Genomic DNA, 14,501 nt, shown 5'->3' with positions numbered 1-14,501 from the left:
GAAACAGCAATTTCCACTTAAAGGATGCTTTTATTCTAGCTTACATATGTATGCTGCATTACCTGCCTTGTGGAACTGCTGCTGGGAATCTCAGGTGCATTTTATTTTCTGTTGACATTTTAAAGTGACGGGGGAGCTGTCGCTTTGCCTTGCAGCACTTGAGATAACACATCTGACATCTTGACTAAGACATTCAGCAAGCTGGATTTTTAATGTCTGAACTGCATTTGGGTGTCATGGAAGAAGCATCATCATACTTACTTACTATGGATATAGGAACATTTTTATTGTTCTTTATTATTATTATTATTAAAGCTCGTGGGAAGCAGATGAATAGTAAGAATTTTGTAGTGAACGCTTCATGGTGTTTTTTCCTGGTGATGCTGTGTTGTGAAAAAACGAGTTTATAATCTACTTACTGCTCAGTTGTTTGGCCAACAGTTGTATCTCTAGAATGGGCTGTAGTAATCCCAAATCCACGGTAGATGTTTCTTTCACCAGTTTACAAGGAATAATCCTCTTAATTTCCTTGAATAGCAGCTGGTATTGCTACAACCTGTGCCTAAACCCAAGAACAGCTTATTCAGAAAGCCGCCTGGCCCTGTGAGCGGGGAGGAATTTTCTCCCAGTGGGGGCGAACTTTGACAGGTACCGCGCTGCCGAGACGCTGACTTCTCCTTTCTCTCTTCTAGATGCAGCAGCTGTTCTATGAAAATTACGAGCAGAACAAAAAAGGCTATATCCGAGACCTGAGGAACAGCAAAATCCACAGAGCCATTACGCTGCACCCCAACAAGAACCCCCCGTACCAGTACAGGCTGCACAGCTACATGTTGAGCCGCAAGATCGCCGAGCTGCGCCACCGCACCGTGCAGCTGCACCGGGAAATCGTCCTGATGAGCAAATACAGCAACACCGAAATCCGCAAGGACGACCTGCAGCTGGGGATGCCGCCCTCCTTCATGCGGTTCCAGCCCCGCCACCGGGAAGAAATCCTGGAATGGGAGTTTCTTACAGGGAAGTATTTGTATTCGGGTGCCGACGGGCAGCCGCCTCGCAGAGGAATGGACTCGTCTCAGCGCGAAGCCTTGGATGACATCGTTATGCAGGTCATGGAAATGATCAACGCCAACGCTAAGACCCGGGGGAGGATCATCGATTTCAAGGAAATCCAGTATGGCTATCGCCGAGTAAATCCCATGTATGGAGCAGAGTACGTTCTTGACTTGTTGCTTCTGTACAAAAAGCATAAGGGGAAGAAGATGACCGTCCCCGTGAGGAGACACGCGTACTTGCAGCAGACGTTCAGCAAGATCCAGTTTCTGGAGCACGAAGAGATGGACGCCAAAGAGCTGGCCAGCAAAATCAACCAGGACTCCGGATCCTTGTCGTTCCTCTCCAACTCGCTGAAGATGTTCGTTCCCTTCCAGCTCAGCCGATCGAAAGTAGAGAGGAAGGAACTCAAAGACAAGAAGATCAACATTCTGATTCCTCTCTCAGGACGGTTCGACATGTTCGCGAGATTCATGGGGAATTTTGAAAAGACGTGCCTCATTCCAAACCAGAACGTCAAGCTGGTTGTCCTGCTTTTCGATTCCAACTCCAACCCTGACAAAGCGAAGCAGATCGATCTGATGAGAGATTACCGCTCCAAGTATCCCAAGGCTGACATGCAGGTCCTGCCGGTGTCGGGCGAGTTCTCCAGGGCCCTGGCTCTGGAGGTCGGATCTTCTCAGTTCCAGAACGAGTCTTTACTTTTCTTCTGTGATGTTGACTTGGTGTTTACCACAGAGTTCCTCCAGCGGTGTAGAGCCAATACAGTTTTGGGTCAACAAGTGTATTTTCCCATCATTTTTAGCCAGTATGATCCAAAGATTGTTTATAGTGGAAAAGTTCCTAGTGACAATCATTTTGCCTTCACCCAGAAAACGGGTTTCTGGAGGAACTATGGCTTTGGCATTACCTGTATTTACAAAGGTGATCTTCTTCGAGCCGGTGGCTTTGATGTCTCCATCCAAGGCTGGGGCCTTGAAGACGTAGACCTATTTAACAAAGTCATTCAAGCTGGCTTAAAAACTTTCCGAAGCCAAGAAATTGGAGTGGTCCACGTGCATCACCCTGTGTTTTGTGACCCTAATCTTGATCCAAAACAATACAAAATGTGCTTGGGGTCCAAAGCTTCAACTTATGGGTCCACACAGCAGCTGGCTGAAATATGGTTTGAAAAAAACGACCCCAGTTTTGGGAAAAGCAGCAATACTAGTGGCTCGGTGAGGACAGCCTGATGTCCAGCTATGCTGGATGAGACTTTTTTTTTAATTATCTAATTTATTTTTGGGAAAATGTTTTTTGATAATTCACTTTTGAAAGATCACACAGGATATATTTTAGAAACCATCGTTGTTTTCTTACAAAGCGCTCGTTTTGCGAAGAACAAGGCCGTTGGTTTTTTTGTTGTTGATGTGGTTTTGATTTTGAACAAAACTGTGATCGATATTTGCCTTCAAACAAAAGATTTGTTTTAGAGTTATCTGACCAATCAGCAGAAGTCTGACTTGAATTAGACTTTCCTGATGAACAAAAGATTGTTTCCCACCTTTTCCCTTGCTGTCTGCAGCGCTGGGATTCTGTAAACCGGGACCGCGTGTGACGCCGAGTGACAAGCTCGATGTTTCGTTGGGACTCCTGCCCTGCAGAGATTCCGCTCCTTTTGTTAAGGGTAGCCGGGCATTTCTGAATTGCGTTAGAACACGACAAATGGCGGTGGCGGTGAGAAGGGTGTTAATGGCAGGAGGGCCGCTCTTTGGGTTTGTTTCTTTATGTTTTGTTTTTGCAGATGGCTGATGATTTCAGTTTAAAACCACGCTTCCCTGAGCACGGCCAGGCGACCCCGAGGGAGGGAGGAGAGTAAAGCACAACCCGCTATCCCAGTAGCCCTGCTAGAAATTATTGTCTTTTATATTTGGTCCATATATGGACGTAATATTTTAAGAATCCGTGGTGGGTTCTGTGTATTATCCTCAACCGCTGCCCTGTCTAGAGCCGGGACGTGATCCAGAAACACCGAAGCGCGAGGAGGGAGGGGATGGGGACGGGAAACGCGAATTAGAGCCCCCTGATGAGAACTTTGATGAATCTTCTGTGCCGAGTGTTGTCACCTGATGGCATCGCTTTCCTTCAGTCAGTTACCTGATGTTAATGGGAACAATTATTACATTTGATTACTAGTTTTGTTTTGGGATTACTTTTTTTTCCGTATCTGATAGACCGTTAATTTATTTAATATCCATTGGTTTAGGTTCTTGACCTTTCCTTGAATATCTGTTAGTCATTTTAATATTTTATATATATATATATATATGTGTGTGTGTAAATATATATATATAAGGAATGTATTGCATCTTCTCACTGATAAGGTAGTGTACATCATACTTGTAGTAAATGATCTCCAAAGATTACTTTCTAAAATATTTTTTCATGGATCTTTTTCCCCAAACTTCTTGGACATTTTTGGAATGACTTCAGTAAAGCTTAGGAATTTTTTTTGGTATCCTGAGAGGAACTGGGGATGGGGAGGCCGAACACGAGGAACGTATGATCCCTGCGAATTAACACCTAGCAAGGTAAGAGAAAACATACAAAATAAAGTGCCTTAAAGCCAGAAAGGGAACCCTCTACACCGAGACTTAGACAGTGGACATTGTCATCGATGCAGACCATCTGTTGGGACCGACCTACCTGTAAATATCCCGCTCAGCAGAAACAAAAGAGAAGACAGACCAGCAAACAATCTATTTTTCTATCGTATCCTCCAGCACCATTTCGTCTCATTGCTCTCGGCTCCTCTTCGCCTGCTCTTTGGGAAGCGGCGACAGGTGAAGGAACAGAGAACTAACCCGATGCTGAGGTTGTTGCCATGTTTGAAGGGATCTTATGGAGTAATTGCTATTCCAGTAGAAGAAATAACCATGTTTACACGTGTACGGAATATGAACTGCAACTAGCGTAGTTATAATGTTCATCGTTTTTTGGTGACAGTCCCAAGGATGTAGGTACTTGGATGGATTCAGTGCATGGAAAATATTTTCTTTTCTTTTATTTTTTATTTTTTATTTTTATTTTTATTTTTGTTTTGTTTTCTTTTTTTTTTTTTAAGACTTGCTTCTAAGATGCAATAAAGAAGTTTTTATTTGCAATGGGAGCTCCTGGTGTCGTCTGCGTCAGTCCGGCCCTTTCCTTCCAGCGCAGGCACCGCCGACAAAGGGTTTGGGGAGGCAAGTCCAGGTAAAAGCTGCAGAAAAGATCTTGAAGAATATGAACCCTGAAAAACTACCATAAAATGGGGGGGAAGAGCCCTGTACTTATTCTGTATTTATTAACAATTATTATTATATAGGATTTTTTAGCCCACAACAGCCAGTAAAAGCAGAATCACCTGGAGCTGAGGCTGCGCTTGGCTCTTTGTTCATGAACGTTCATCAGCCGCTGGAGTTAAATTGCACATGAAACTTCAGGCAGAGGCACCGGGACAGGGGAAGCTGCATTTATTGCCCCTGTTTTCTGCATTTCCCTCCCAGTGGCGCGTTTGCTCAAGGGTCAGCAACAGTAAAAAGGAGCAAAGGGCTGAGGAGAGCGTGGGTCTTTCGGTGACCGTTGTGCTCAGTGCAGCTACTTACAGGTTAAAGATATATGTATGTAAGTTTGCAGAGTCACAGTCCATGGAAGGATTTCAAGTTTTGGTCCTTTAGGCTCAGTGGGGTTTTATTGCCCTGAAACAAAAGAGGCTCCGCGCAGCTTCCCTGGCCCGGGCTGGACGGTTCCTTCCAGCAACATCAGCAAGAAAGTCTCGCTGCCCCCAAAGCCACTTAGGCTGAGGTTTTGTTCAAGTCTTAACTTTACATTGCAAATTATTAGCCCAAGTTGTTTCGCATGAATACTTGCTAAAAATACTCCGCTTGCACAAGCAAGCTCGTTTCAGGGTTTTTTTTTGGGAAAGAAAAGCTTTTGGCGGCACTAAAAACAGGGAGCAGGTTGGTGCCTCGCTGGGGCAGATGCCTCCAGCTCCCCCCACATTCCTCCTCTGCTTTGGGAGGTGCTGGTTCCTGGGCTGGTGGGATGTTGCTCACGTTAGGGCCGATTTTAAACAAACAGGTTTGTACCCTGGTCCGCACTCTCAACATGAGTTATTGCACTGACTGGAGCAAATTCAGGAGTTTCTGCTGCCAACTGGAGCTCAAAACCATCTGGTCTGTGGGGCACGGGCAAGGCTTGGAGACTCACGCAATGTGCCAGCCAAGGCACATGGAGCTGCCGTGCAGCCGCATCCCGCGGGGCTTCCTTCCCCGACCCTTTTACGGGATTTCACCTGGTGGCTGCTGCCAGAAGCGCTTTTATTCCTCACGTCCAAACCGCTGCCGGTGCTTTCCCAGGTGCAAGAAACGCGTCCGTCTCCTTTCCAAGCTCCAAAACCCATCTCCCAGCTCTGCTCCTGCCCAGGAATCTCTACCACCTTTTAAATCACGTTTATGAACAGAGTGAAAAAAATTGAATTAACATCAAAAAAATAACAGACCGAATACTGGGCTGGCTGTATTTACTTTCACACTTGAATTCAATAAAAAATCTTTAATTGACCTGAATCGGCTCCAACATTTCCACTGGGCTCGAGTGTCTTGGACATCGGGGTCCCCCCGTGGGGCTGGGAGGATTTGCCCGGGTCCTGCTGCGCCTCTTGCCAACCGTTTTACGGAAGGAAGACAAAAAAAACCCCACCAAACGCCTTTGTGCTTTATTGACTTTCAACAAGAGGGCTCATGCAAAGGGCACAGTTTAAAGTAATTGGGCCATAAAACAAACTTCCAAAGCAAACGCACTGCGATACGGGTGCGATAAGGGTTGTTTGCTTTTGGAGCAGCCACCTCCACCTGCCCACGGTAAACCAGAGCCCAGGCCACGGTGCCGGTAAAGCCACCGACGCCAGACGGTGCTGCCCATCCCACCGCCACGGGCCCAGGGTGAGCAAGGACAGACGGACAGCCTGAAATAACCACCATATTTCCTGTCTTTTTAAAGTTGGCTTAAAGAAAATTAATTTCCTCTGTCCAGTCAGTAGCAGAATACAAAGCAGCCAGCGCTGCCTCTTTCCCCATGTCCCTTAAGAAAATACATATATGTGTATATATACCTCACCTTATTTTTTTCCTTACCCTGAAGGCAAGAGCCCTCCGTGCAGCAGGGGCTGGAGGAGCATCCAGCTCACGTGTAAATAAATGCCCACTTACCCCCATACTCATCACTGGGGCACAAGAGGTGGGTTTTGTTCTGATGTATTCAATTATGATATTTTTCTTCTGCATGTTGAAAAGAAGGGGGAAAAAAAAAAGATTGAGGTATCCAGCTTTTGGAAAAATAAAGCTGAAAACGGCATTTTTAAGCCCCAAAAGCCACCAGGGGTGCAGCATAAGGCTCCCTGCCCACAGGAGGGGACAAGCTGGGGGGTTTGGGGTCTGACCCAGATGGCTCAATTAATCCCAGTGGCAAGTGTTTAATGGCCCCAGCACCCACCTCCATCCTGCTGCGGGTTTGGGAGGGTTAATCTCATCTCGGAGCATCCGCTTCCCTCCCAGCACTGAACCCTTTCCATGTGCTCCTGCTGCTCTGAGACAGGCTGGGGGAAAGCTGATGTTGACAACATAAAATGAAGCTGTTTTCTGCAGGAATAACCCCCTTCCAGGCCCCTGCTCAGGCTTATTTTTAGAAGCCGAAATAAAATAGTGAGGACTGCGATAGGCGCAGCCATCCCGGGCCAAGCGCCATAACGGGGACCTGAAGCAGCGGCGCCTGGGGCTCAGGCAGAACAGGTGCTGCTGATGGGAGAGCTGGGAACGAGCATTAAATTCTTACTTAAACTAATTGAACTGGTGGGCTCTTTGGGATTTTGGTTTTAATTTCTCTTTATTTTTGGCCCTGGGGACTGAATCCCGAGACGTGCGCGGCTTACCTGTGCTGACGAGGTCTGGGGTTTGCCAAAGGGAGGGATTTTGTCCTGATTCCAGAGTAGCACCTTCAGGATCTCCGTTTGGGAACTGACCCCCTGTTCCCAGGAGGCTTCGGGACACAATCCCCACCCCTGCAGCAGGGACCTCTCAGGCCACCACGCGGTGACATTTGCTTCTCCCCCATCCCTCTTCCCCAAACATCCCGAGGTGGCTGGCGAGGGTGAAAAGGAACGGCCGTGGCATTTCCAGAGAGCGTTTTCTCAGAGAAAACCTGCAGAGCTGGACGGACAGACGAGCCGGTTTACAGCCCCTGTTGGGGCTCTGAGGATGGGTCACAAAAGAGAACGTGCGTGTAAAAGGGGTCTGGCACCCTGAGAAGGTGACTGAGGTGGCTGAACCCCAGCTCAGGTGACGGGGTGTGCAGGTGGGTGACGGGGCAGGGAAATGAAATGCAGTTAATTGGCCCTGACATGGATGCAGCAATTTCACAGCTGAGCTCGAGTCAGAAGGTGAGCCCAGGAAAGGTGCTTGTAAACCCCCTTTACAATGAGCTACGCTCATCACAAGGAGACACATTTTAAATCAGACGCCACAAACCCCAAACACCCGGGAGCTGACGCAGGTTATGGGCCACCCATAAAAAGTGCCACCAAGGCAGTGTCGTTGTGGGGAGGAAATATGTTTATTTTAAGATACATTCTATTTCTGCAGAAGGGTATTTTAGCAGCCTGCAACAGAAATGTGAACCAGAGGGATAACCTGCCCGTTCGGCCTTGGCCAGCCTTGCCGATGCTCACACAAGGGGAAAAAAAGGTCCAAAATGCAAACTGTTCAAACTGTACACCATTTACAGGGTGCTTCGCCAGGCTCACTTTTTACACTGCTGTACATGCTTGGGATAACTAAGTGCAATTGTATTCAGAGCCAATACATCATCCCAGGCCACTAATGAAGATAAAATAAAAGCTGTGGTGAGTGGAAGCTGCACAGATAACACAGGCAAATTAAGCTTATTGTGTTCCCGATACTACGGAGTGTATTTACCAAGAGGAGAGGAGCAAAGATAGCTCGTGAGCCTTCCTGGTCACAGGACTCCTTTCTCTTACACCAGGACAGATCTGTCAAACCCAGTAGTTTTGCTTTGTATCATCAGCTCCATTTACAATTGACTTTGCAAGAGCACAATTAAACAGCTCACTCTCTGCCCCAGACCGTGCAGGATCACTGGCAGGTTATTTTGGGCTCTCTCACAGTAACACCCTCCCATGAGAGCTATAGGAACCAGAAACACAGTGGCCAGCCAAAGCTTATTGCTGGTTCTCACACCTGGATGTCTCTACGCAGCAGTTACAACAGGGGCTACACCTGAAGTAGCCTCTAACAAGCTTGTAGGGGTGTGCAGAGCAGCCCCAGCAGATGCGTTTTGGGGGTGAATTACCCCCAGTGACACCCGCCACCAGCCAGCAGACAGTGGGGACCATCACCTGCTCAGGCATGAGGTGACCAGAGCTCTCCTGGCTGACAAGATGCACTATAGAAGCAGCAGCAGCAGCCAGAACATGCTGATGGTGAGGAAGGAACTTAAAATGGGGAAGAAGAAACTGGAAGTCACAGAATCGTAGAATATTTTGGGTTGGAGGGACCTTCCCATCTCCCCCAGTGCCACCCCTGCCATGAGCAGGGACATCTTCACCAGCTCAGGTTGCTCAGAGCCCCATCCAGCCTGGCCTGGGATGTCTCCAGGGATGGGGCATCCACCACCTCTGGCCAACCTGGGTCTCACCACCCTCATTATAAAAAATGTCTTCCTTTCATCTCATCTGAAATAGAGGCACGAGCAGAACTGCAGCCACCTCCACCTTCTGCTCTCAACTCCTGCAGGGGAGCGCGTGGCAGAGCAAGAGAGCAGCGGGGTGGCCCAGCTCCCCAGCTCATCCTGCAGCTCCCGAGCTCGTCCCTGCTCTGCTCACACCCATCTCTTCAGTACCCAAAAGGCTCCAGTCTCAGGAACCTGCAGGGCTCATTAGCAGCAAACCAGACACAGGTTCTGCCCACGCTCCCTCATCCCTTCCCTCTCCAGGGCCATGTCTCCAAGTCCAGCCATGCTCAGAACAAGACGCATCCATCTTTTGGTCCAGCCGCGGTTCCCAGCACCACAAGCACTACCTTCTTTTGCGCATGCAGGTTTCAAGCCTTCCCAGCTCTTCATAGGCCTGGTAGAAAACATCAAAGTCTCTGGCGCTCCAGCCCCTCCAGACAGCCAGGCACCACTCTGTGTCTTCGTTCTGAAAGCAGCACACAACCGTGTCCTTCGCTATGAGAGCAGCATCCACCAGCGTCCTGGGGAAGGGAGAAAGAGCAGAGACGGGCATTACAGCGGAGAGCAGCTCTGCTAACGCCGCACGCCGCTGCTCACCCGGCGCACGCCGGCTCACAAGCTTTCCTTTCCAGCTACTGAAGCTCTTTTTATAAGCCGCAAACCCTCGAGGAAGGAGAACATAACAAAGAGAGGGATCAAAAATGATGTCACTGCAAAAGCAAGCGGCTCAGTGACATGTGAGAAGATTTTTAAATGGATTCAGGTGTGTAAACATGCAGGTGGATGCTTAACTCTGCTGTGACATTTTGAGGTTGCTGTTAAGCTCCCGATTTGCTAAATCCACAGAATCTTTTGTCTGCTGCTGACCAGCTGCTCTTTATCCTGCTGGTAAAACAGGGCAGGTGAAAGTCCACTGTGCCTGGACCAGCCAGGCAGCAAAGCAGGGCAAGTCCAAGGTGGTCACGTCACCTTGCCTTAATGCCACACTTAATCTGGGTAAAGCAAAAATCAACCTAAGAGTACCTGTGTGCAATACAGAGAACACTGCACTCCCAACTAAGTGATAAAGACACGCAGTTAGCAAGTAGAGGCCATGGCAGGAGCACTTTGATCTCCTGTTGCGTTTGCCCAGTGGTAATAAATGATCATTTATAATCCTTAGCAGTGCTTAACCTCCATTTGTTCTGACATAAATAGTACAATCCCAGACTGGTATTTAAGTGATCAGCAGCAACGCTCCCATCTCTCTAGCAGCTATTTATTCACTTGGACTCTGGTTCGCTGTATGAAACGTTTTAAATTAACGTATATAACTGCTCTCCCCTGTGCTCCAGGAGCCTTCCCCCGGCCCGTGGCTGCCGGCAGCACAAAGGTGTCATTTAGAGCCAGAACGTCAACCTGACGGACGTGAATGCAGCCACAGACAAGCACCGTGCCGCATAAATACAGCTCTTGTTCTGAACGCGGGGCCCGAGCCTGCCAAGCTCCATCGACCCTCTGCCAGGTGCCCTCAGAGCAGCGGGAAGCAGCACCAGGCAGGATCACACTGATGTTTATCACATTGTGCAGGACGGTTCTGTCTGTCTCGTTACAGGGGTGCTTGGTCTCTCTGGCTTTTGGAGGCTGGACCGTGGTGGTGGTGTCTTCCCTTCACCATTTCTCATGCTACAAGAACATGCACGTGGCTTATTGCACAACCAGCAACATGTCTCCTCCAGCTGGGAGCTTCTTAGATGCTGCTGGATGCTGAGGGGAAGCTCCCAAGAGCCCCCAGACCCACCCCCTGCACCCCCGTCCCTTTGTGACCCCCAGACTGGTGTGACAGAGCCCCAGTCAGCCTCACCCGTAGGGAGCCAGCTCCCTGGCCTTGAGCACCGCGATCACCCTGCCCCGCTGCGTGCCCGATTCCTTCTCCAGGCCGATCACGATGATGTCCCCTCCTCTCCTGGAAGAGAAACGAAGGAGATGTCACATGCACTCAGGTGCTACATGACCTTCTGCAGGGACAGGGGCACTGCCATGCCACCACGGGACATTCTACGTTCCCTGTGACAGGCAAAATCAGATTGCCAGTGGTTTCCATCAGCTCAAGAGGAGACAATGGGATTTGCCAGGGTTGTGTCTGAGCAAGGACACTGCCCGTTGTTCTTTGTTCCCTCAGCAGCTTGGGAAACGGCTCCGAGTCTTCCCACCCACATTTCTCTTTCTGTCCTGCGAGACCTGAGATGTGGCCATTCTGCCCAACACTAGATATTGTTAAAAAGGAGTAGAAAAATTGACATAGCCTTGTACTGGGAACAAAACTTCTTAATGACAACTTGACTTTCTGGGCAGGTGAATCATACTGAGTCATCCTGAATGCCAAGCTCCTGAGTGAGCCTGAGCTGATCTCGCAAGAGAGATTTTTGACGCAGTTGTTTTGATAAGTTCCCCACTCACCTGGGGATCCATATGAGGTCTTTCACCGGAAGAATCTTGACAGCTTGGAGATGCTGCACATTGTCGCCTTCAGGCACAGCGTCATGGTCCAGGGAAGGCTTCAGCTCATGAAATTTGTCAGACTCCTCAAAATCCGTGGAAAGCAGTGCGCTGGAAGAGCTCGTGGGCGAGCTGGGTAGGCTGGACGGGCAGCGGGTTATCCTGTTAGGAGGCGAGGAGGAGCAGGAAGACACAGAGCAATAATCTGTGAGCGAGTCCTGGTGGTTTAGTATCTGGGTGCCGACCTCCGGGCTGTAGATGATGCTCATGTCCGCCAGCGGGTTACTCTCCATCGCCTTGTGCTTTACAGGTGCCGTGGCCGGGATGGTGGCTGAAGGCGGCTGGATCGTAAACATGTCTCGGAGGGGGCTGCAGTCCCCGCAGAAGTAGCGGGCGCAAAGCTGGTAGGTGGTAACGTGATACATCACCAAGAAGTTGCTCTTATCGTCCAGACACCACACCACCTCCTCCCCGTGGCACTCGGAGTTGCAGGCGATGGATGTGATCACCGAGGGGGGGCTGAAGGGCTCCAGCCTCCTGCTGATCTCCATGCTGGTGCAGTCGATGATGAGGATGCCAGGGCCGTTGCTGTACCAGACCTCCGCGCCGCTGTTGGTGATCTCCATGGCCTTCACTGGGTAGGGGTTCTGCCGGGGGTCGTCGTCAGAAATGTTGAATTTGGACCTGTTTGCCGTGTGGGAGCACAGGTAGGAGCAGCTGTCCCCTGGGATGCCCTGGGACACCGAAAACACTGCTACAAGTCCATCTGACAAGCCGGCCAGCACCACATAAGAGTTCTGCAAAATAAGACAGCAGATTTGCTATCCAGATTTTTTACTTCTCTGTAATACAAGACCTTTCAATCCCAAAGGCTCTGGCTGCCTCTCACAATCCTGCAAATACGCAAGTAACTTACCCCAAATGGCTCAGTGATAACAGCAATATAAAAATAAGTCATTACAGAGAAGCTGCTGCAGGGCCATGCTCCTCTCACCCAGCATTACCTCTCTCTTCATTGGCAAGGGAGGACAGACGGACCTGGCAGCCTGCCCCAAAGGTTAACAAATTCAAGCTGGAGTACATTCTGAGACAGCCATCGTGTTCCTAGGAATCCAGCTGTAGAAACGCGGCTCATTTCCAAAAAGGAGTAAAAGCTATTGCTATCGGCATAGGTAGGGGAGGAGTGGAAGAAATGCAGTAAAAATTGAAAGAGAGGGAGACAATCCCTTTGCAAAACTAGAGCACAAAGTGATCACTCTGCATCTGAGATCTACTGCTTTGACTGCACCGCTCCTCCCAGGGCCATTCTCTGGGTCTGGGGTCCCCGGCAGCTCCGAGATGTCCCAGCAAGGGCACAGAAGCAGCAGCAGTTCAGCAAAGCAGCTGCCAAGTGCCAAGAGGAATTCTGCAGGTAGTTAAAAGTCAACCCCAAATGCACAGATGTGTCGGCTGCAGGAGCCACAGCCAGACCGAGCTCTGGTGCTGCGCTCTGCAACACTGATGCGACAGACACGGTCACGTCCCATGGACGGGAGCTGGTGAGGCAACAGCTCACTGGTTCTCCAGCCCCTCCAGCTCATCGCAGCGATGCAAAATGCTGTTCAACAGACTGGGAAATGGATCTCTGGGGAACAAAACTCCCCGTGACCTTGGGTCTGTACCAGAAACTCCCTCATCTGTAAAGCAGATAAAACAATACCTACCTCAAAGGCCTTTCTATTTCCTCCCCATGGAGCAATAAATTCTAAAAAAACAAGACCCTTTGCCCAGGGCACTTTTGCTGTTGTTACAGTCTGGCCGGACTAAAGCAAAGCGAAGTGAACAAAACCAAACAGCTGAGCCGACTCGGGATGCTAGCGACGCTGCCACCTCTGCGAGATGGGACGGGGACTCAGCGTCACCCCTTGCTGCTCACAAATTAAGGAAAAGCCCGAGCCCTTCCAGGGATCTTGGTTGTGCCAGCCCTCGAAGCAGCTCCCAGGATGCATAGACCTGTAGAGGCTAAAATCAGTATCTTCAATTGTTCACAGGTCTCAAGGGGCAGATATCGCAGGGGTATTACTTTAACCGATAGCACTGTTAGCAAGGTTCATTAAGAGTCTTGGACAAAAAGACACTCTCTGTATACAAAGTATGAGTAAAACCATGAGTGTGCTGAGCCCGTATGACTAATCCAAATCATGGCAGAATTTTACTGTAATGGGAAAAACCAGGGAAGCAAGTGGAAAGTTGTGAAATGGGATTTGGACTTTGACTCAGTCCAGTCCCAATTCTCTAAGCACTTAATTAAAAGAAACCCAAGCGGCCCGCAGCGTTCGGTGCCATGTCCCCGCTGCCATGTGGATCTGGTGCAGGGGCTCCTGGATCTGGGTTTGCCAGGGAGTTGCATCAATAGGTTGGAACACGGCGTAATGCTTTGCACAAGCTGGGCTTTGGGTTGCTTTTTCTTTGGAAAGGAGTACAGTTATTTAAAACAGAACAAAACGAAGCAGAACAGCCCACATTTCGCTGGTGAAAATGGTCCAACTTTTGCAGTCCAAAGGACCCTGCAATGGTATTTCTTACTAAAAATGGAAAACTGTAAATTGAAATGGAAACGTGTGAAATTAAGCATAATGTGGGTATGTTAACCTGAACTGCTCCTAGCATGACACAGGACACTACTAAAATTTTCAGAGGTCGCTATAATTTTGTCTCATTTAATTTGAAAATGCTGAATGATCCAAGCATAGTCTTCATACAAAGAATATTTTCATTTCTTTGATTAGTGTCAGCTACTGCAGAACATAATCCAGATTCCCTTTGGGGTTCACAGGCCAAATTTCCTTGGCACTGGGCAATCGGCACCATAACAGGTCAGAACTGTGTCCATGATCCCCACCCAGCTTTACTGGTAATACCAAATTCTAGCCTCTCTGGAACAGCACAACAGTGGAAGCAAATCTGGAAGTTATTTTATGCTTTGGGGCACTTATTACTCACCGCCTTGGCTATTGGGACCTGTTTCTGTCCAGCCACTGTTATCTCTCTGTTTAAGAAACAAGGAGTGGGAACTCAAATGTTGAGAAATGTCCTCAACCTGCCCGACTGAAACCAGGCAGTGACCCATTTCACACAAGCGCAAGGCAAAAGCCACCCACGCCCAGGTGCCACCGACTCACCAGACGTTATTCAGTGCCAGTGCAGTGAGGCAAAAGTCTCTGAAA

The 14,501-nt window shown here is 49.0% G+C and overlaps 2 protein-coding genes across 5 annotated transcripts in view; one reads left to right on the top strand and one right to left on the bottom strand.

The window, feature by feature from the left end:
• CHSY1 (chondroitin sulfate synthase 1) overlaps positions 1-3,025 on the top strand; it is a 72,067-nt gene extending 69,042 nt beyond the window's left edge. The window contains exon 3 of the mRNA XM_065076716.1: positions 693-3,025. Within this exon, the coding sequence (XP_064932788.1) occupies positions 693-2,285 (1,593 nt within the window). The 3' untranslated portion in view covers positions 2,286-3,025. The remainder of the gene's footprint in view (positions 1-692) is intronic.
• A 4,636-nt stretch (positions 3,026-7,661) lies between these two features.
• The window catches only part of LRRK1 (leucine rich repeat kinase 1), a 79,310-nt gene continuing 72,470 nt past the window's right edge, over positions 7,662-14,501 (bottom strand). For all 4 annotated transcript variants that reach the window (XM_065076714.1, XM_065076715.1, XM_021280767.2 and 1 more), the window contains 3 exons: positions 11,257-12,092; positions 10,661-10,762; positions 7,662-9,338 (listed from right to left, as the gene is read on the bottom strand). In XM_065076714.1, the coding sequence (XP_064932786.1) occupies positions 9,161-9,338; positions 10,661-10,762; positions 11,257-12,092 (1,116 nt within the window). In that variant the 3' untranslated portion in view covers positions 7,662-9,160. The remainder of the gene's footprint in view (positions 9,339-10,660; positions 10,763-11,256; positions 12,093-14,501) is intronic.

This window comes from Columba livia, chromosome 11 (assembly GCF_036013475.1).
Source record: "Columba livia isolate bColLiv1 breed racing homer chromosome 11, bColLiv1.pat.W.v2, whole genome shotgun sequence".
NCBI lineage: Eukaryota > Metazoa > Chordata > Aves > Columbiformes > Columbidae > Columba > Columba livia.
Note: the sequence above shows the minus strand (reverse complement) of the source record. Positions and strands in the feature narration are given on the sequence as shown.